This window comes from Eubalaena glacialis, chromosome 6 (genome assembly GCF_028564815.1).
Source record: "Eubalaena glacialis isolate mEubGla1 chromosome 6, mEubGla1.1.hap2.+ XY, whole genome shotgun sequence".
Lineage (NCBI taxonomy): Eukaryota > Metazoa > Chordata > Mammalia > Artiodactyla > Balaenidae > Eubalaena > Eubalaena glacialis.
Window position 1 is genome coordinate 59001106 of NC_083721.1, and position 23932 is coordinate 59025037.

The window sequence follows — 23932 nt, forward strand, 5'->3', positions numbered from 1 at the left end:
ATATAGATCAATGGAACAGAATAGAAAGCCTAGAGATAAACCCACACACCTATGGTCAACTAATCTATGACAAAGGAGGAAAGGGTATGCAATGGAGAAAAGACAGTCTCTTCAATAAGTGGTGCTGGGAAAACTGGACAGCTACATGTAAAAGAATGAAATTAGAACACTCCCTAACACCATACACAAAAATAAACTCAAAATGGATTAAAACCTAAATGTAAGGCCAGACAGTGTAGAACTCTTAGAGGAAAACATAAGAAGAACACTCTTTGACATAAATCACAGCAAGATCTTTTTTGATCCACCTCCTAGAGTAATGGAAATAAAAACAAAAATAAACAAATGGGATCTAATGAAACTTCAAAGCTTTTGCACAGCAAAGGAAACTATAAACAGAATGAAAAGACAACCCTCAGAATGGGAGAAAATATTTGCAAACCAATCAGTGGACAAAGGATTCATCTCCAAAATATATAAACAGCTCATGCAGCTCAATATTAAAAAAAGAAACAACCTAGTCAAAAAATGGGCAGAAGACCAAAATAGATATTTCTCCAAGGAAGACATACAGATGGCCAAGAGGCACATGAAAAGCTGCTCAACATCACTAATTATTAGAGAAATGCAAATCAAAACTACAATGAGGTATACCCCCACATCAGTTAGAATGGGCATCATCAGAAAATCTACAAACAACCAATGCTGTAGAGGGTGTGGAGAAAAGGGAACCCTCTTGCACTTTTGTTGGGAATGTACATTGATACAGCCACTATGGAGAACAGTATGGAGGTTCCTTAAAAAACTAAAAATAGAATTACCATATGACCCAGCAATCCCACTACTGGGCATATACCCAGAGAAAACCATAATTCGAAAAGACACATGCACCCCAATGTTCATTGCAGCACTGTTTACAATAGCCAGATCATGGAAACAACCTAAATGCCCACCGACAGACGAATGGATAAAGAAGATGTGGTACATATACAATGGAATATTAATCAGCCATAAAAAGGAACAAAATTGGGTCATTTGTAGAGACGTGGATGGACCTAGAGGCTGTCATACAGAGTGAAGTAAGTCAGAAAGAGAAAAACAAATATCATATATTAACGCATACATGTGGAATCTAGAAAAATGGTACAGATGAACCAGTTTGTAGGGCAGAAATAGAGATACAAATATAGAGAACCAATGTATGGACACCAAGGGGGGAAAGTGGGGGGTCGGGTGGGGTGAATTGGAAGATTGGGATTGACATGTATACACTAATATGTATAAAATGGATGACTAATAAGAGCCTGTTGTATAAAAAAATAAATTCGTTAAAGTAAATTTAAAAAATATTGAATCTTCTAATCTATGAACAAGTATGCCTTTCCATTTATTTTATTTAGGTCTTTAACTTCTCTCAGCCAATTTTGCAGCTTTTATCTGTACTAGTTTTTCATAGCTTTTGTCAGATCTGTCCTTAGCCTTTTTTTTTTTAATGCTAAACAACAGTGTTGAAAATTTCTTCCCAATTTTTCATTGCTAATTCATAGAAATGTAATTGATCTTTGTATATTGATCTTAGGTCCTACATAAGACTACTACCATCCTTGCTAATTACCCTTGTTATAGTAGCTTTTTTGTAGATTCCATGTGATAGTCTACACAGATGGTTGTATTTTCTGCAACTAAAGACAGTTTTATTCTTTCCTAATCTGGATGCCTTTTATTTTGCTTTCTTGGCTGATTTTACTGGGTAGCATCTTCAGTATGAGGTTGCATAGGACTCAGGGAGACTGCCTGGCTCCTTAGGTTTTCTCTCCCTAGTTGTGGCTCTGGAATTCACTATGGGCGGTAAGCTGAGGCCAGTCATGTGGCTCATCTGTGTGTTTGCTGTCTCCCGGGGATCATTATCTTTTGTTGCCTGCTGCTTATTGTCTTGATATGGTTGTTTCAAGCAGGTGGGTACATGCTGTTACTCTTCTTTGGCTAGAATCAGAAGTGTCCATAGTATTACAAATCTAGTCCAATCAGGTTTTTATCCTCACCACTCACTAAAGACAGTTGCCAAATTCATTAGTTACTTTTATCAGTCCTCTTTTTTGGCCTACACAGCATTTGGAGTAATTGATCACTCTCTTTCTAGGTACTTGCTAACTTATTGTGCAGGATACTTCTTGGTCCTCTTCTTTCTTCCCTGGCCACCCTTTGCCATCTTTTTTGAATTCTATTTAACTTCCAAACCTTTAAATGTTTGAATGCTCCATGGGTGCTTAGTCTTTGTGTTGTTAATACTCTTTAGTGGTTTCATTCAGCCTGATAACTTTATATACCTTTTTATAGGTTGATTACTCTAAATTTACATTCTCAGTCCATCACTTTCTCCAGAACAGCATACTTTTATGTATTCAGCTGCTTATAAATATATCCATTTGGTTGTGAAATAGGTATCACAAACTTAACAAGTTAAAAACTGCACTTCTGAACTCTACCCCTTAAAAATGCTCCACTTCCTAATTCTCATTTTGGTAAATGGCAACTCCACCATCCCACTTACTCAGGCCATAGCTTTGGAGTAATTTTGGCTTCTCTGTTTATCTTAGACCCAATATTTGGTTCCATCACCAAAAATCCTATTTGGTCTGCTTTCAAAATACAGTATATCTGGAATCTGACCACTACTTAACACTGCCACTTTGATTAGTATGGTCCAGACCCCATCTTCTCTCTCCTCCTTTAACAAAATACATTCTTAACTGGAATCCTTGGTTTAGTCCTTTCAAAAGGTAAATTAGAATATGTCATGTTTCTGCTAAAAACTGTCTAATTTTTCATTTTATCAGGACTAATAAAAGCCAAGTCCTACAAATGTATAGTCTGGTCCCCTGCTGCCACTGTGGCCTCATTTCCTGCCATTCTTCCTCTCACTTCACTATAGGGACACTGAAAGGTTCTTTTTTCTCACTTTTTCACTTTTTTCCAATCTCTGCTCCAGTGTTATTTTAAAAAGGCCTTCTTTTATCACTCTTTGATCAAAAAGCTATGGTTCTACCGTAAAGTAATAACTGTCCCTTTTACCTTCCTTTATTTTCCTCCATAGTTCTTACTCTCTGGTATCTTTTTATTTTCTTGTTAATTCTGTCTTTCTAATTAGAATGTAAACCCCGTAAGGACAGGGACATCTATCTGTTCAGTACTATTCCCAGCACCTAGAACAGTGCCTGGAAACAAAGTACATACTTAATACATACTGATAGATTAATGCCCTGGATTCTCAACCATTTTTGATATGTGATCCAAGCTTTTCCTTAGAATATAGGATCTCCTATGATCCCAGAGTCAGAGATTCTTTCATACTCTAATAGTATTTGAGTTTTCAGCTTATAAATAGTTTTCACATTTTATTAGTCACTTGGCTCTACTCTGTCTGCACTTATCTCTGTTTTGAGTGTTGTTTGGGGATATTGTTGAAAAGACTTTTGTTAAATATTTGAAGTTGACATGGCAAATATTTATCAGTTTAAAGCAATTCAGACTAATTACTGAATGTACTGGTGTTATATTTAATTCCTCTAGAATGTTTTTAAGTGTGCTGAAACTGTTGAGGATACCTAGATTCTCTGATTTTACTAGTCTCTTGAAAATGTATACTTACTTCAGTCGTTGCTTCAAAAAATTATTCTAAATTTTGAGGAGTCTAAAAGGATCCCTACTTTAGAGATGTTTGGAAGTGTTGTTTGTAGTTGGACACAGTACAAGTACAATCAATAAATGTTTCATTTGTATACTATTTGCATATACTTATTCTGTAGATCCTAACATTTGGAAGATCCTGGGACCTAAAATGTCCAAGATGCCTGTCATTTCTCATAGGTTGAAAAGTAAAATGTAGTAAATGATAATATTAAAATATCAAAAAGGATAGTATTAAAGATAGATTTGTGATGACTTCTCTTTTTAGTTCTTGGTTCATTTCTTGGACAATTGCCACTTTACTCGTACTTCCATTTCAATCAGTGTTCTTTAATGTGATCTCTAATATGAATCTCAAGTCTTTCTGTTTGTTTTTGTTTTGAAAAAATCCATAGAAGTTACATCAGTCCTATATATATTTTTTTCTGTTAGAAGCTTCTTGATCAATATATATATATTTCCTGATGACTTGAATGCTCTGGGTACTCTAAATACTCACTGAATAGTCATTCAGTCAATACAGTCAAATACACATGAAAATTCCGAATAGTTGTTTATTCTTGGTTGTTGTGTTTTCATGGGAGCCACAGGTAGGGGAAAAGCAATCCTTTCTGTCTTTCTCTTTGAAAGGATGATAAGTTCAGTTGATTTAACTACAAAACTTTTTATTTGATTTATATCAAATAGACACACAGAGCAGAAACAGAACATCGTATCTTATCATGTTTTTCCTTGGCTTCTAGAGTGTGCAGTAGCCAGGATATTACAAAGTTAAGGTCTTGCCAGACATGATAGGTTCAGTTCTTCGCTGTTCTTAGCGTCTTTATATTGTAGGCTTTACATCACCATTAATGAAGAACATACTTCAAATAACTTAGATTTTTAGTAATAAACAATTGTTTCTCCAGTACACTTCTGCTCTCCAGTCAAACGCTCCAGTGAAGCTTCAGATGGGAAAGTCGGGGAAAGAAGGCTCAATGTTTGGGAGATCTTGAGCAGTGAGGCATTCTAATATTGACCTTGGTCTAAGAACCACAAAGGAAAATCTGTTTTTCCACGGTTTTAAGATTCCATGGGGGAAAATCTTATTCAGAAGTGGCTTTTAACTTTTGGGTTTAGTCTAGGATTGGAAATGTAATAGACACTTTTGTTTGCAAGCAACAGAAACTAACTCTGGCTAACTGAAAAACAAGGAGATAGGTCATTAGAAACTCATGGAATCTAAGGGAGAGCCAAATTATCAGTACTTAAAGGGTAGTATAAAGCCTTGAGTAAAGGTTTAAGGGTTGAAACAAACAAAAAAGTTTTACACCAGAATTGACTTTTGCAACAAGCAAAAACTACTCAGAATGTTTCTGTAGAAAAATTAGAAAGTAAAAAACCACTCATAACCTCCTAGAAATTAAAACAAAAAAAATCGAAAAGAAAAACCTGATAGTTTCATTAATATATGTTTATGAGTAAAATTGAACACGTTAAAAAAAGCCATTTACAGTTTTTTGGTAAATATTTGCTCAGGCTCTTCAATTATTAGAGGGTTAGTTTTTTTGGTCAAATCTATCAACTTTTTCCTTGGTGGTTTTTCTTTGTTGTTATGCTGAGAGTGGTTTTCCCCATTTAAGTATTGTAAAATATTTTAAATACATTTTTGACTCAGTGGATCCATTTTTTCTTTTTCTTATCTCCAAATATTCTCTTTAGTAATGGTGGCCATTAGCCATGGTTCTTCTTTTTTTTTTTTTCAAAAGTTTTTCTTTAATTAAAGTATAGTTGACTTACAATATTATATTAGTTTCAGGTGTACAACATGGTAATTTGATATAGAATATACCGCAAAGTTATTATGCAATATTGATTATATTCGCTGTGCTGCACATTGTATCCTTGTAACTTTGTAGTTTGTACCTAGTAGTTTGTACCTCTTAAACCCCTTCACCTGTTGTGCCCCTCTTCACAACTCTCTTCCCTTCTCTCCCCCCTTCATAACTCTCTCCCCTTCTCTCCCCTCCCCTCTCTCCCATTAGTTTATTCTATCTGTGAGGTGATATCTCATTGTGGTTTTGATTTGTATTTGTATATGATGATACAAATAAAGAGATTCTGTGTATAAGAGAAAACATATAGTATAATATTTGTCTCTCTCTGTCTTATTTCACTAAGCAAAATATCCTCCAGGTCTATCTATTTTGTTGCAAATGACAAAGTTTTATTCTTTTTTATAACTAATAGTCCATTTTGTGTGTGTGTGTATTACATCTTCTTTATGGATATTTAAGTCATTTCTGTGTTTTGGCTATTGTAAATAATACTGCTTGAACATTGGCGTGCATATATGTTTTCAAATTAGTGCTCTTGTTTTTTCAGGTAAATACCCAGGAGTGGAATTGCTAGATCATATGGTAGTTCTATTTTTAATATTTTGAGGAACCTTCATACTGCTTTTCATAGTGGCTGTACCAATTTACATTTCCACCAGCTGTGCATGAGGGTTCCTTTTTCTCCACATCCTCATCAATACTTGTTATTTTTTGTTTTTTTGGATGATAGCCATTCTGAGTAGTGAGGTAATATCTCATTATGGTTTTGATTTGCATTTGTATTTGATGATAGTGATGGTGACCATCTTTTCATGTACTTGTTGGCCATCTGTTTCTTCTTTGGAAAAATGCCTGTCCAGGTCCTCTGTCCATGTTTTAATTGGGTTGTTTAGTTTTTTGATATTGAGTTGTATGAGTTCTTTGTTTAGTTTGGATAGTAATCCCTTATTGGACATACCATTTGCAAATATCTTTCCCCACTCAGTAGGTTGTGTTTTCGTTTTGTTGGTTTCTTTCACTGTGAAAAAGTGTTTAAGTTTGATTTGGTTCCATTTGTTTATTTTTGCTTTTGTTTCCCTTGCCTGAGGAGACAGATCCAAAAAAATATTGCTAAGACTAATTTCAAAGAATGTATTGTCTATGCTCTCTTATAGGAGTTTTATGTTTTCAGGTCTTGCATTTGGGTCTTTAATCCATTTTGAGTTTTTGTGTGTGGGTTTGTTTCTGGGCTCTCTATTCTGTTCCATTGATCATGTGTCTATTTTTATACCAGTACCATAGTGTTCTGATTATTGTGGCTTTGTAGTATAGTCAGAAGTCAAGGAGTGTGATCCCTCCAGCTTTTTTTTTTTTTTTTTAATTGCTTAGGCTGTTAGGGTTCTTTTGTGGTTCCATACGAATTTTAAGGTTATTTGTTCTAGTTCTGTGAAATATGCCGCTGGAATTTTGATAGGAATTGCATTGAGCCTGTAGATTGCTTTGGGTAGTATGGGTATTTTAACAATCCATGAACAGGGATATCTTTCCATTTATTTGTGTCTTTTCTTATTTCTTTTATCAGTGTCTTATAGCTTTCAACGTACAGGTCTTCACCTTCTTGGTTAAATTAATTTTTTAATTTTTTGGCCACACCATGCGGCTTGTGGGATCTTAGTTCCCTGACCAGGGATCGAATCTGGGCCCTTGGTAGCTCTAACCACTGGACTGCCAGGGAATTCCCGTCCTTGGTTAAATTTATTCCTAGGTGTTTTATTCTTTTTGGTGCAATTGTAAATGCAATTGTTTTCTTAATTTCTATCTCTGATAGTTTGTCATTGTGTATAGAAATCTGCCAGTTTTTGTATATTGATTATGTAACCTGCAACTTCACTGAATCTATTATTTCTAATTTTTTTGGTGGAGACTTTAGTTTTTTCTATATATAGCAGCATGTCATCTGCAATGACAGTTTTACTTACTCCTTTCTAAATGGAATGCCTTTATTTCTTCTTCTTGTGTGATTGCTGTGGCTAGGACTTTCAATATTATGTTAAATTGAAGTGGCAAGAGTGTGCATGCTTGTTTTGTCCCTGATCTTAAAGGAAAAGCTTTTAGCTTTTCACCATTGAGTATGATATTAGCTGTGGGTTTGTTGTAAATATCCTGTATTATGTTTAGGTATGTTCCCTCTATACCAAATTTGTTGAGAGTTTATCATAAATAGATGTTAAATGCTTTTTTTTTTTTTTTTTTTTTTTTGCATCTGTTGAGATGATCATGTGCTTTTTTACCCTTTGCTTTGTTAATGTGGTGTATCACATTGATTGATTTACAGATATTGGACCATCCTTGCATCCTGAAATACTGCTTGATCATGATGTGTGGTCCTTTTTACGTGTTGTTGAATTCTGTTTGCTAATATTTTGTTGAGGATTTTTGCATCTGTGTTCATCAGAAATACTGGTCTGCAGTTTTCTTTTTTTGTAGTGTCTTTTTCTGATTTTGGTATGAGGGTAAAGCTGGCCTTGCAGAATGAGTTTCAGAGTGTTCTCTGTTCTTTAGCTTTTTGGAATAGTTTGAGAAGGATAGGTACTGACTCTTTAAATGTTTGATAGAATTGCCCTGTGAAGCTGTCTGGTCCTGGGCTTTAGTTTTTTTTGGAGTTTTTTGATTACTGATTCAGTTTCATTACTTGTAATTGGTTTGTTCAGATTTTCTATTTATTTGTTCCTGATTCAGTCTTAGACGATTGTAATGTCTAGGAATTTATCCATTTTTGGGGGGTTGTTCAATTTGTTGGTGTATAACTGTTTGTGGTATTATGATTGTTTGTTGTACTTCTGTGATGTTGGCTGTAACTTTTCTTTTGTTTCTAATTTTATTTGGACTCTCTTTTTCTGGAAGATTGTGACTAAAGGTTTATAAATTTTGTTTCTCTGTTCAAAAACCCAGCTCTTGGTTTCATTGGTCTTTTCTGTTGGTGGGTTTTTTGGGGGTTTTTTTGGTCTCTATTTTATTTATTTCTGCTCTGATCTTTATTATTTTCCTCCTTCTACTCTCTACCTTTGGGCTTTGTCTTCTTTTTAAATTCTGTTAGATGGAAAGTTAGGTTGTTTGAGATTTTTCTTGTTTCTTCAGGTTGGCTTGTATCATCCCTCTTGGAAATGCTTTTACTGTGTCCCATAGATTTTGGAAAGTTGTGTTTGTTTTCATTTGTCTCAAGGTATATTTTGATTTCCTCTTTGATTTGTTCATGGACGCATTGTGGGTTTTTTTTGTAATTTGTTTTCAGTAGCATGTTGTTCAGTCTCCACATGTCTATATTTTTTCCATTTTTCTTTCTGTAATTAATTTCTAGTTTCATACCATTGTGGTCAGAAAGGATGCTTGATATAATTTCAATCTGTTAAATTTACTGAGACCTTTTTTGTGGCCTAGCATGTGATCTTTCCTGGAGAAAGTTCCATGTGCACTTGAAAAGAATGTGTATTCTGTGTTGGGATGAGATATCTATTCTGTAGATATCTATTAAGTCCATCTGCTCTAATATGTCATTTAAGACCACTGTTTCCTTATTGGTTTTCTGTCTGGATGATCTATTCACTGATGTAAGTAGGGTATTATAATCCCATACTGTTACCATATTTTGTCAATTTTTCCTTTGTGTCTATTATTTGCTTTATATATTTAGGTGCTCCTATTAGGTGCTCCTATATTAGTTGCATATATGTTTACAAATGTTACCTCTGCTTCTTGGATTGATCCCTTTATCATTATATGATGTCCTTCTTTGTCTTTTGCTCTGGATTTTCTTTTAAAGTCTGTTCTGCCTGATACGAGTATTGCTACCCCATAAGCCATTATTCTTAAGGTTGTAAGGAGATATCATTAGCACTGTCCCTTCGAGTTAATTCTGATACTTAATGTCTTAGTAAGGTGGGATTGCTATAACAAAACACTATAGACTGGTTGGCTTAAACATCTGACATTTATTTCTCATAGTTCTGTGAGTTTAAGAAATCCAAGATCAAGGTGCAAGCAGATTCAGTTCCTGTTGAGGACCCTTTCCTGACTTGTAGACAGCCACCTTCTTGCTTTGTCCTCACAGAGAGGGAGAGAGAGCTCTACTCTCTCTTCCTTTTCTTATGAGGACACTAATGCCAGCCTGTGGGCCCTGCCCTCATATAACCTAATTACCACAAAAAGACCCCACCACCAGTTACGTATTCAATATATACATTTTGGAGGAACACAAACATTCAGTCCATAATACTTCTTTTATCTTATCTCTTTTCTGCCTCCACCTGAGGAAGATGATTCTGTTTATTTTTTATTTGCTTTTATTTTGAACATTATTTACTGTGATTCTGACATCGAAGAAGAACACAAAGTAAAAACTAAAAGTTCTTTCTTTAATCCTTAGTAGTATCACTCCTTAGAGTAACTAATGTTTATCTTCCAGAATATACAAAAAATTATTGTCAGTATATATGGAACATGTGGCTCATTTTTTTACATTTAGATCTTCAGTCCATCTGGATTTGTGTGTATGTGTGCGTGTGTGCATGTGTGTGTGTGTGTTTAGTAAAGCAGGGGTAGATCTATTTCCAAATACTAGCTCTTGTCCTTTCATCATGTCTTGACTAATTCATTATTTCCCCACTCGTACAACATATTACATATTGTATGTCATTCTACATGTTGATCTGTTTGTGTACTTTCAATTGTTTTAAAACATTAAGGTTTTTACTATTTTTACTTTAATATTCTTTCTCCACTTTACTGTGCCATTGTGGTTTTTTTTTTTAAACGTATTGTTCCTAGTTTAGTTTCAAGAATTTTTGTCATGGTTTTTACTGCAGTTGCATTGAATTTGTGTGCTAACATGGAGAGATTTGCCGTCTATATAGTGTGTATTATGTCTTTCTTCTCAGGAACATATCTTCCATTTACTCAAGTTAATTGCTCAGGTTTCTAGGTTCTTTACAACAGTATTCATGGGTGTTTTAAATGTTAATATTTTGCAAATATTGACTTTTTCTACAGTAACTTTGTAAAGGTTATCACCTGTTATGGCATGAAGAATATACATTTTGTATACAGTTTGCATGGTTTGCAAGCAACCACATTATTTGTTCTAATAGCGCTTTACTTGGCCTTCTTAGGTTTTTCTAGTAATAGGTTTTTCAAATAATAATTTTGTCTGTTCCTTTTTTATTCTTATTCTTCCTTTTTTCCTTTTCTTGTCTCATTGAATGGGAATTTCTAGTCTAAGTTGAATGATGATAATGACAGTGCACCATCTTGTCTTGGTCTTTCATTAATAACCATGCCCCCTTTTAAATTTTAGCGTTGTGATGGCCATTGATTTGAGAAAAATCTACTTTATTATTAAGAATCCTTTTCTCAGTTGTTAGTTATTTTTTTAAAAATCAGATAATGAGGGCTTCCCTGGTGGCACAGTGGTTAAAAATCCACCTGCCAATGCAGGGGACACAGGTTCGAGCCCTGGTCTGGGAAGATCCCACATGCTGCGGAGCAACTAAGCCCGTGCACCACAACTACTGAGCCTGCACTCTAGAGCCCGTGAGCCACAACTACTGAGTCTGCGTGCCACAACTACTGAAGCCCGCGTGCCTAGAGCCCGTGCTCTGCAACAAGAGAAGCCACCACGATGAGAAGCCCGCGCAGCACAACAAAGCGTAGCCCCTGCTTGCTGCAACTAGAGGAAGTCTGCGCACAGCAACAAAGATCCTACGCAGCCAAAAATTAAAAAATAAATAAACTAATTTTCAAAAAAATCAGATAATGACTATTGAATTCTATTAAATGTCTTTTTGGCATCAGATGAGAAAGTTACGTGACCTTTCAGTGTGATGACTAGTCTAAAAATATCCTTACATTCTTGAATATCCTACTTGGTCATTGTGTCTTTTTCTTTAAATAAAGAGCTGTGTGTTCTTTCATAATATTATATGAAGTTTTCAATATTTGTAAATTGCCCTTTCATTTGCGTAGTTTTGGGTACTAGGCTTATGATAGCTTGTTACAATGCATTAGAATACTTTCATATTTTATATGTTTTAGGTTAAATTTTAAAAGTTTTGTAATTATGCTTGAAAGCATGATAAGAGCAATGATGGTAAATTTTTTTGGACTTGATACTTTTTTGGTGGAGTGGCTAAAAGAAAGCCTTTTTCTTCCATAGCTGTTAAGTATGGTCAGTGTGAATTGTCGGTCCTTTTTTGTAATATCCTCAATCATCTCTTGGGTGGTAATGTTTGCTTTCTTATCTAACTATTTGTCTATCTATCTATATATCCATGTATGTATCTATCTAATATATTCATTTATGGTTTTTTTTCCCTCCCAAAAAGGAAAAAATATTATTCATGGAAATAATATTGTGTAAAGGTTTTGTTGTTGTCTAGAACTGTTGAATATGTTTAAACACATTTTTCTTGGTTATCTTTTTAAGTGATACTCTTTTGCATTTTTGTGTTTATTTAAAAATATTAATTAGACATAACTCTAAATTTTAAAGGTATTTATACAGTTTCCATATTCAAGTGCTTATATTGGTTTACTTCTTAGTTTGAGCATTTATTTTGCCAGCACATGTATGTGAGTTGTAAACTCTCCGAGGATTTGTTATATATGTTCTAATATACCTGTCAGTGAAGAGTATCTTGCTTGAGTTTAGTATTCATGAGTATTAGTCTTATGTTCCTTAAAATGATTTATATTTCGTCCATTGCTTTTAGGAAGAAAATCAGTATTATAAAAGTGAAGTTTGGTATCATTTTATTTTAACTTTTGCTTGTAGAATAGTTTTTCTTCATCTGTGAGATAGAAAAACTTAATTTCACATTTATATGTGTTTTTTAAATTCATGTTTTCTGGCAGTTGGTCTATCTTTAATGAAGTGTTTTATACAGATTTTTGGTAGAGGAACTCTCCAAAGGAAGAAACTTTGGTATTATATTTGGTTTGGCAGATCCTAAATGTATTAGTTATCTGTTGCTGAGTAACAAAATACCCTAAAATTTAATAGTATTAAAACAGCATATATTTATCACCTCTCAGTTTCTTTGGGTCAGGAATCTAGGCATAGATCAGCTGGGTCCTTTGTTTCAGAGTCTCTCACAAGGCTGCAGTCAGGGTGTCAGCTAGGGCTAGGACCTTACCTGGTGGCTTGACTGGGGAATGACCTGCTCTTAAGCTTACTCTTGGCCCAATCTAGTGCTTTTTCCACTGCAACACATATTGGTGATTATTTGATTCACTTAAGAATCATTCTTTGGGTCTTAAATCCAGCCCTGGGAACATCTAGCTCTTTTCAGTCCTTCCTGTTACTTGGTCATTAGTGTCTGTGCCTCTGTGTGTGTGTGTATACTTACACAAGGAGAAGAAGGGAGAGAGGAAAACAGGAAGGGAGGGAATTTGATCATATGTTAGTGTAACTTCTTTTCATTTTTAAGAACTATGCTTTTTTCTTTTTCCTTAGGTGCCTTAGCTGGACCAGTTATTGTGGAGCCACATGTCACAGCAGTGTGGGGAAAGAATGTTTCACTGAAGTGTTTAATTGAAGGAAATGAAACTATAACACAAATTTTATGGGAGAAGATACATGGCAAAAGTGCACAGACTGTTGCAGTTCATCATCCTCAATATGGATTCTCTGTTCAAGGAGAATATCAGGGAAGAGTCTTGTTTAAAAACTATTCACTTAATGATGCAACAATTACTCTACATAACATAGGATTCTCTGATTCTGGGCAGTATATATGCAAAGCTGTTACATTCCCACTTGGAAATGCTCAGTCCTCTACAACTGTAACTGTATTAGGTAGGTGTACTTGAATTGTATATTTTGGTGGTGGTGTGAGGATTATTGTAAAAGTATTTTCAAGAACTTAAAATGATTGAAATTATATATAAATGTAGGTTTAAAATAAAAGAATTCAGATATGTTTTTTCAAGTTCTGTCGTAAAATTCTATGATTTTAGACTCTCAGTTTAAACTAAATCTTGTCCCTATCTACCTGTGTATCTATATAAAGCTGTGTAATTTATAGCTATTTTACTTTCTTCATGAAAGATTGTTTTTTATTTATAATACTAAGTGCTGAGTTTCTTTGACATTTATTTTCATTATTTCCCCTCAAATTTTCAACCTTTAATTAAATTACCATCTTTAAATAAGCTTTTCCATTTTTTAAGTGACTGTGGTCTTAGAGCCATTGACATCTCATGTTTGTTTTTCAAATCAGATTTTATTTCTGCTGTTGTGGATTTGCATAGCTATTTGAATCTTGGTCTATTGCTTGCATTGAAAGATCTTCTGCCTTTTCCTATCTGATAACCATTAAAGTTTATAGCAGAATTTAGGAAGAGCTTATTAGCATTAAAATAGTCACCTGCAGTGACAGGTAAACCAATTTGGAATAGCTGGTGAGTACTTTTATAATTCTAGAAGGAGGATTAAGGAGTAAAAGCAACTGTAGCCATTTCCACCCAGAGTGGAACTCCTTTAATGGGTGGTCTTTGCTATGAATCTGCCTGTTTGCCTATCAGGGACTTTGTAAGGTTTGCTGATAGCTTTCCCTACTCAATCCTTCTTCTTCACTTTTCTCCCAGATGTTGTTCCCTAATAAGCCTTTTGTACTCCTCATTTGATCTCAGTGTCTGCTTCCAGAGAACCAAATAACTACACAGCCTCTAATATTTAATGGCATGATTTCAGGGTCACTGATGTGCAGGAAAGCAATTTTGTCCAAATATGTTATATATTTTTTCATGTTGAGAAATACTATTTAAAAATAGAAATAAAATTAAATATTTGAAGACTTTAATGTTTAAGAGCCTGCCCTAAGAGCTGTGGGAAAAATATAACTTACATTTACAAAATTGATACTTTTGAGTACTGTTTTGATTGGAAGGCAGGGCATAAATATCTGAAAAATCAAGTGCAAGCCATTGGGGTAAAAAAAGTCACAGAAAAATTCAGTGTCAAGAAAAAATAGATAAATAGTTCGCATGTAGAAGAGAGAACTCGTGAATAAGACTTTTTGCTTTAAATTTTAGTAATTCCCCTTAAATTAACACAATACTCAATGGTTTAAAACTTGACTGTTGATAGTATAAGACTAGTCATGCTTTTAGCTGGATCTACTTCTCTAACTTCATCTATTCCACTCCTTGCTCTACTTCTCCCAGCAACCCAAATTTTATAATCATAATTAACTATTTACACTTCATTAACACCTATGTTTTTACATGTGTGTTTTCTTATGTCTGGAATGCCACCTTTTTCCTCCTGTCTCTTTCTTCCAGGTTCTTCTATTTAACTGCTACTCATCAAACCACATCCTTTTGGAAGCCATTCTTGAAATATCTACTCCTCTGCAATTTAATGGGGTTTTTTTACTCTTTTGCCTTTGTATCTTGAGCTTATCTTTGTTGTAGCAATTAACATAGTGCTTATTATATGTTTTCTTCACTATAAACTTGTGGTGGACTGCAACTGTGCACTTTAAAATTTAACTTTATATTCCTAAAGCCTATAAGAGTTTCTGGTATGTAGCAGTAATACACTAAATGTTATCTAAGTAGGGTATAGGAATGGGTAAATAAACTCTGTAGTTCAGAAATGTTTTGTAGAAAAGTAGTTGAGCCAGTCCTTGAATGGTGGATAGGTTTTAGGTAGGCAAAAAGGAAAGAAGTATAGGGAGGAAAATAAGTGAGCCAACGCAGGGAGGCAGAAAACAGCATATATTAGGGCAGAGTTTCTTCAGAATTGGCATTGTCGGACTTCTGGGCTAGAATTCTTGTGATGAGCTGTCCTGTGCATTGTAGACTGTTTAGCAGCATCCATGACCTCTACCCACTAGATGCTAGGAGCAGTTCCTTAAGTTTCAGCAAGTTAGAATGGCTCTCAACATGGCCAAGTGTCCTCTGCGGGACCACTGAGTAATTTGTTGATTGTTCAAAGGATTTATATAAAATACCAGAATAAAAGGCTAGAAAGGTAGAGTAGGACCACTTTAAAGTAATCTAAATATTATGATGGGGAATTTGAGCTTTATATTGCTGGAAATGCAAACTTAGTATACAGCATTGTACTTCTTCTCACCTCTCTTCTTTTATTCTCAGATTCTTGCTGTTTATTTATTTATTTTTTTTGGCCACGCCGCATGGCATGCAGGATCTTAGTTCCCTGAGCAAGGATCAAACTTGTGCCCCCTGCAGTGGAAGCATGTAGCCCTAACCACTGGACCACCAGGGAAGTCCCAGATTCTCGCTGTTTAAAGCATGGTTCATGAACCAGCAGCAATGGCATCACTTGGGAGCATGTTAGAAATACAGAATTACAGACCCCTCCCAGACTTGTTGAATGATAAATCTACATTTTAGCAAGATCCCCAAGTACTTTTTATGCACAGTAGAGTTTGAGAAACACTGCTTTGACCATCTTCTCACCTTGCTTAGAGGGATACCTAACTCGTAGACCTGATTTAGAAGTAATGTGATGAAAGTTGTGATTTAAGATGATGAGTCTGGTGTTTTTGATGGATTGAAATGAAGAGTCCTGAAATCATAATGCCTCAGCCATGAGGCCATGAAAGCTTGCAGTTAATTTTCTAATTTCTGCCACTTGAGTGAGGAAGGGAGCTACTACAAAGGAAAAATTAGCAGAACGTTGTAACTGACTGTATATAATAGACTAGGGAGGTTTGAACAATAACAGGTTTTGAACCTTAGTGATTGAATAAATTATGTTACCATTAATTTAAATGGGCATATCTGAATGAAAAACATGTTGGGGATTATTGGGAGGATGAGATGATGAACTCAACATTTGGCTTATTGAGTTGGAGGATACATAGGCAAACAATACCAGGTAGGTGGTTAGAAACTATAGAGTCAAGCTTTGTATCAAAAGCACATAAAATCAGGGATCATCCAGGTAGTAGTGTTTATCAGATAAAAGTTTTTAAGAGACTTACAAAAAGTAACTGAAGGCCTAAGACTCAGTATTTATTAGGGCAGAGATTGGAAGAAATAGAGATGAGTTCAAAAAGATGGCTTTGAGAAAAACTGTCAAAGTAATATTATTCATATCAAGAGAAGATAAAAGTTTTTAAGATTACTGTAGTAGCTTTTTCCCACAGTGAGAATCAAGCCATACAGAAAATGATTTCAGTGACCATTTTTTCAGTTCTCCGAAGGCTGGCGCATAGCTACTGTCATTCTAAATGCATAGCCCAGAAGTTAATTCATTACTTACAGCAGATACCTGAAGGCATTAGAACTTAATTCTTTTGGAACTGATTGGGAAGAACTGCACTAAGTATCAAATTTTACCAAATCAGTCAAAGAGAATAGGCAAAGAAAAGTATTGAGTGTATAGATTAGGCAGTGACATTAGAGTTTCAAAGGAGTAGTAGTAATAGAAACTGAATTAAGGGAATGTAATATAGCAAAAAGCTTTGGGAACACTGAACAACAAATGCCCCATAGCAGAAGAGTTGTACAATTGGTTACTTCCTCTTGATATATGGGATATTATATAGTTGTTAAAATTTCAAGCAGCAAGAGAAGTATTGCTGCTTGAAAATAAAATGAGCCACAAAACTGTAGGTATGCCATGATTACATCTATATAGAAACTAGAAACAAATAAGAGAAGGAAATGGAAGAATATGATAATGACTGTGTTAAGGTATTACAGTTGTGGATAAGTTTTCTTTGTTTTTCCAATTTTTAGTAATATTACTTCTGTAATTAAAAAAAAAAAAGATTTCCACTGCTGCACATGATGGAGTAACAGGGATTGGATTTACCCTTTCTCTCTCTAGCAACAAGAAAACTAGGCAACTTAATAGGCATGGTAGGATTATGATCCCTGAAAGAAGGAAAATAAACAAGATGAGTTCTACAATTGCTCCAGCCTCCTCCTTAGGCAGTTTCCAGTGACAGCTCAGTGACAAGGAATTCAGGTAGAGAATGCTAGTCTCACTGAGTTTAAGAGACAGATTGGACAGGTGATTAGAATTTGTGGAGCAGAATACTGGAAAGAAGGGAACATGAGAGAGAAAGAATGTGTGTGCTGTAGAGACCCACAGAAGGGCCCTCTGAAGTCTTTGGTTTAGTACTGATCTATGTGCATGTGAGAGGAAACTTTTGAGGTGGGTGAAAGAACCAACAGAAAGAAGTAGGCTTAACAATCCTGGCGTTAATGCAGGGCTGGGAAAACTTCATGTTCCCCCAAATCAGAGTATACAGGGCATTGGGTAGCATCTTAAGAGGAAGCAACAACAAAACCACTAGACAGGGAAGGGTACAGAGAAGTTAACTTTTAAATGTTGGGGAATATGAGAAAAGTAACTTTAGAAAGCAAATGAAGTGTACAACCAGGAGATTGAGTCCCTTCAGAAGAAATAGAAATAACAATTTAAAATTCACTTTAAGATAATTTTTTAAGTTCCTCGAAGATAAAAGCCTCTATTGATGGCACAGGTTATTCACACCATCTCTCCCATGGTGGGGGATGGGCAGGTGAAATGTTAAAAAACCATTGAAAACTTCAAAGAAATAACAACATAGTGAGGAATATAACTAGACCAAATCTAAGAGAAGGTAGAAACAGAAATAAACCTAGTACCGAAAGCTGAAATCTATATTCAACCTTGGGGACATTTGACAATTCAGAAGAGACACTTAAGATGATGAACTAAGATTTCGAGAACCTTGAGAAGTGAGAGAGACGAATATCTGAATGCAAGTCTGCTCAAGATGGGATGTCTAATAACCTTTCTTATATGCTCCTGGTACCCAAAGGCTTAACGTTTTCAGAGTAATAGTACACCTGTAGTAAACCAGTCTTCTTACAGACTTCTAGGCCTGGTTTATATTGCTTGGGTAGTCTGAAATTAAGGAGACCCTGCACTGGATAGTGTTCTCAGGAGCTAGCTTAGCAGAAGAAAACACAGAAAGGTACTGCATTCTAAGCCTCAAATTATTTCTACCTTAATTATTCAAACTCAAGGATATCATCTGCTTGAATAACCAGGCATACAAGTAAAGAAGACCCCACAAGCAGCAGCCAGCGCAAACAAGACAACAGAAACAGACCTGCATGAGATGTTGGAATTGTCAGACACAGACTGTTAAACAACAGTGCTTACCATTTGAAGGGATAAGTCAATCTCTTAAATTTCTGCAGAGAACAAGAAATTTGGTCTACTTCAAGGCCAAAGTACTATGTGATATATATAGTTATTTGGCCTCGAAGTAGACAGGTAATTCTTAGTACAAACATACCTTGGAGATATTGTGGGTTCAGTTCTAGACCACTGTAATAAAGCTAATATTGCAATAAAGTGAATATCACAGTAAAACAGTCACGTGAATTTTTTGGTTTCCCAGTATTATAAAAATTATGTTTATACTATAGTCTGTTAAGTGTGCAATATTATTATGTCTTTTTTTTTACATCTTTATTGGAGTATAATTGCTGTACAATGATGTGTTAGTTTCTGCTGTATAACAAAGTGAATCAGCTATGTGTATACATACATACCCATATCCCCTCCCTCTTGCGTCTCCCTCCCACCCTCCGTATCCCACCCCTCTAGGTGGTCACAAAGCACGGAGCTGATTTCCCTGTGCTATGCGGCTGCTTCCTACTAGCTATCTGTTTTATATTTGGTAGTGTATATATGTCCATGCCACTCTCTCACTTCGTCCCTGCTTACCCTTCCCCCTCCCCATGTCCTCAAGTCCATTCTCTACGTCTGCGTCTTTATTCCTGTCCTGCCCCTAGGTTCTTCAGAACCACTTTTTTTTTTAGATTCCATATATATGTGTGAGCATACGGTATTTGTTTTTCTCTTTCTGTTACTTCACTCTGTATGACAGACTCTAGGTCCATCCACCTCACTACAAATAGCTCAGTTTTGTTTCTTTTTATGGCTGAGTAATATTCCATCGTATATATGTGCCACATCTTCTTTATCCATTCATCTGTCGATGGACACTTAGGTTGCTTCCATGTCCTGGCTATTGTAAATGGTGCTGCAGTGAACATTCTGGTACAGACTCTTTTTGAATTATGGTTTTCTTAGGATATACGCCTAGTAGTGGGATTGCTGGGTCATATGGTAGTTCTATTTTTAGTTTTTTAAGGAACCTCCATACTGTTCTCCATAGTGGCTGTATCAATTTATATTCCCACCAACAGTGCAAGAGGGTTCCCTTTTCTCCACACCCTCTCCAGCATTTATTGTTTGTAGATTTTTTAATGATGGCCGTTCTGACTGGTGTGAGGTGATACCTTATTGTAGCTTTGATACAATAGTATTATGTCTTAAAAAACAATGTACATACCTTAATTTAAAAAACATTTTGTTGCTAAAAAATGCTAACCATCATCTGAGTCTTCATCCAGTTGTAATCTTTTTACAGTAGTAACATTGAAGATCACAGATCATCATAACACATATAATAATAAAGAAAAAGGTTGAAATATTGTGAGAATTACCAAAATGTGACAGAGACAGGAAGTGAGCAAATGCTGTTGGAAAAACAGCTGATAAACTTGATCAATGCAGGGTTGCCCCAAACCTTCTATTTGTGAACAATGCAATATTTATGAAGCACAATACAGCATAGTGCAATCAAATGAGGTGTGCCTGTATATAAAAGCAGTTAACTGATAAATTTTATGCATTTGAATTAAAAACTTCTGCTCATCAAAACACACCATAGGGTAAAGAGACAAGCCCTAAACTGGCGGAAGATATTTTCACATATAATCAGAAAAGGACTCTCCCAAATCAGTAAGAAAAAAACAATTGGCTTTAATAGCTATTTTGTAGAAGAAGAAATTCCAAATGGCTCATAAACAAGAAAAGATCCTTAATGTCATTCATAATCTGAGAAATTAGAAACAAGGTTTCAATGATATGCTGTTACATACTTACAAGGTTGGCAAACATCGAGAAGTCTGACAGTATCAACTGCAGTGGGTATGTTGGACCAACCAGAGTGCTAAGATTGGGAGTAAATTGGTACTTTGGAAAGCTTTTTGGCATTGTCTGGTAAATAATGGAAATAAACATAGTACCAAGGGATAAACTACAGGAAATTTTATACAGATATACCAAGATACATGAATGAAAATGTTTCTTATAAAATTGTACCAAACAGGAAATAGCACCAGTGTCCAACAGTAAATGAACCATACAGTAGTTAAAACTAATAATTTATACAATTGCATGCAAATCTAAATGATCTAAAAGTAAAAAGTAAAAAAAAGAATTGCAAAATAATAATCTAAGGCTAAATGATCCCACATAAATAAATCTCAGGAACAAAGTTGAGACAAAAAATATTTAAAAAATGAACCAATTAGAAATTTTGGAAATGAAAAAAAGTCTTTTAGATTAAAAACTTAATGCACACAGTAACCTATAGGCTTGAGCCAAAGAATTCATGACGGTGAGTACTCAGGAATTTACACAGAAAGGAGCATATAAAATTTGCTGGAAAATATGAAGAGATAGCTAGCATATATATGGAGGGTAGATTAAAGGGGTCTAACATTAAGGTTACTTCCCCTGCTGAGGAGCTTTCTTATACCAGATAAAGGTAGGTAGCATGTACATTTCAATAAACTGTTAGTGACATTATATTTTAACAGTACCTGTATTAAATGTGTTGTAAACATTTTTGCTGCAAATTGAAGCATTATATATTAAAACCGCATTTTCTTTTCCCTGGTGGCGTAGTGGTTAAGAATCCACCTGCCAATTCAGGGGACACGGGTTCGAGCCCTGGTCCAGGAAGATCCCACGTGCCGCAGAGCAACTAAGACCGTGTGCCACGGGCTTAATAGTGTAATAGTAATAGTACCTTTAATCTCCTTTCAGAGTAGTAGTACTTTTAATCTCCTTTCAGAGTAGTAGTACCTTTAATCTCTTAATGGAAATTATGATCAAATTTGCAGGAATATTTTTTATATACTAATTTTGGGGAAAACTCATTTGTCCCTGTAAAGAAAAGTGTATCTTTACCAGGGAGAGCCATCTCTGTGATGGTTATGTAAAGTCTTGCTTTTTGTTTGGCCTGGTTCATGATCTCGTTCCAAGAATCCAACTGGTGTTGTCATTTAGTGTGTGTGTATTTTATATGCAGTTGTCTCTAAGTTTATGAAATATGGCTAGTTGTAGCTTGGAAGGAGTAAATATGCTTTTGATTGAAATGTAACTAATTTTTTTAAATTTAAACAGTTGAACCCACTGTGAGCCTGATAAAAGGGCCAGATTCTTTAATTGATGGAGGAAATGAAACAGTAGCAGCCATTTGTATCGCAGCCACTGGAAAACCAGTTGCACATATTGATTGGGAAGGTGATCTTGGCGAAATGGAATCCACTACGACTTCTTTTCCAAATGAAACAGCAACAATTGTCAGCCAATACAAGCTTTTTCCTACCAGATTTGCTAGAGGAAGGCGGATTACTTGTGTTGTAAAACATCCAGCCTTGGAAAAGGACATCCGATATTCTTTCATATTAGACATACAGTGTAAGTAAAGAGTAACATTTGCCTTTTAAACATCATGCATTTTATTTTAATTTTCTCCCTTTGACATAATTCTGTATCAAGCTGTCTTTAGTTTGAATATTTAATATTCAGATATTGTTATAGATTTTCCTTGTTGACATTTTTTCTTAATTAAAAAAGAATATTTTCATGGAAATTTCATTTAACCAGAACATATTTATGTTTGTAAAGACAGACAGTGATTTTAAAGTTGCTGTCCAACTTAAAATTATGTAGCCTTGTCCTTTTTAGACCTTAAAAATAAGCTAGACTTAGGTGAATTGTGGAAATTTATACCTCAGAATGTGCAATACTTGGCGAAAAACAGCTCCTTCTCCAATCCAATTAATTTAGCTGTTATTCATTTTTATTGATGCTACCCATGATGTTTTCAGCAAGGATCTTTTACTTCCTAGATGCATTTTAATTAGTTTGAAAATTTTTGTTTTTTCAGTATTATTTCTAGTCTGATTTTATTGATCATGTTGTAAGATCCTCATAAAGGTAAAACAGAGTCATCGTTGAGATAATAATAATCTCAGATAAGGTTCAAACCTGGCCCATCTTGTGCTTTTATTTTTTGGTTAAGGGATACTCTCTTGTGTGTATGTTTGTGTGGATATGTACGTGTGTGTGTATATACTTTCCCCTCTTCTATAAAGTTTCTCATTTTTGATACATTCTTTGTGTAGCATTTTAAAATTTTGAGCAAGAGAAAAAGTGATGGTGCAGATAGCATATAGCAAAGATAATGAAAATTAAGTTAGTTAAAGATAAAATTAGGAGAAGTGCTTAGGTTCTGGTGTCATTTCCATCCATGCACAGATCATAAATCTAGGTAGGTTTTTGAAGGAAATGTTCTGGTTTTTGTTGTTATTGTTTTGTTTTTTTTTTTGATATGACATTCATGGCATTTTAATTTACACATATTCATTACACTTGATATAATTAATGGTTTTTAAAACTAATTCTAAGGATCTTTTTAAACATTTATAGGGTTAAACTTGAGAAGCTGTCTTACATGGATGTTATTACCATTGTATTCTTGAGTGCAAATACAGTCCTAGTAGTAGTCCCTCGGTATCCATGAGGGATTGGTTCCAGGACTCCTTCAGTTACCAAGATCCGAGGATGCTCAAATCCTTTATATAAAATGGCATAGTATCAGTATTTGTATGTAATCTACACACATCCTCCCATGTACTTTAAATAGTCTCTAGATTACTTATAATACCGAATACAATGTAAATGTTATGTAAACAGCTATAAATTCAATGTAAATACTATGGAAATAGTTGCTGGTATGCAGCAAATTCAAGTTTTGCTGTTTTGAACTTTGTAGAATTTTTTTTTCTGAATATTTTTCAACCACAGTTGGTTGAATCCACAGATGCTGAATTCATGGATACAGAGGGCTGACTGTACCTTCTTTTCCCCTCACTTATTTGGAAAATCCAAATAAAATTTTTCTTCTTTTTCTTTCTTGCTTTTACATACTTTTAACTTTTCCTTTTTCTTTTAAAATTTACATCCCGGTTGTAAGTACCATTAATATTTTTCTCATATATATTTTTTCTTCCCTGTGTCTAATAATGACTGAAATTTTCTTCAGTTATGTATACTATTATTTTTTGTTTGCCTGAATGAAATTCTAAATGTGTAAAAATATTTCTCCTGATGTAAAACTTTATAATTATGGTTTAGATTTAGTGGCCTGCTCCTAAAATGTTCTCAGAGTATTCTTTTTTCCTGTTAATTGGGCCCTCTGAAACATGTAAACAAAGCTTAAGGAGATAAAATCTTATATCCAAAATTCATATCTCAAAATTTGGAGGTATTC

At 34.8% G+C, this 23932-nt stretch overlaps 1 protein-coding gene across 2 annotated transcripts in view; it reads left to right on the plus strand.

The window, feature by feature from the left end:
• NECTIN3 (nectin cell adhesion molecule 3) overlaps positions 1-23932 on the plus strand; it is a 137985-nt gene that overhangs the window by 31868 nt on the left and 82185 nt on the right. For both annotated transcript variants that reach the window (XM_061194158.1, XM_061194157.1), the window contains exons 2-3: positions 12991-13332; positions 21778-22074. In XM_061194158.1, the coding sequence (XP_061050141.1) occupies positions 12991-13332; positions 21778-22074 (639 nt within the window). The remainder of the gene's footprint in view (positions 1-12990; positions 13333-21777; positions 22075-23932) is intronic.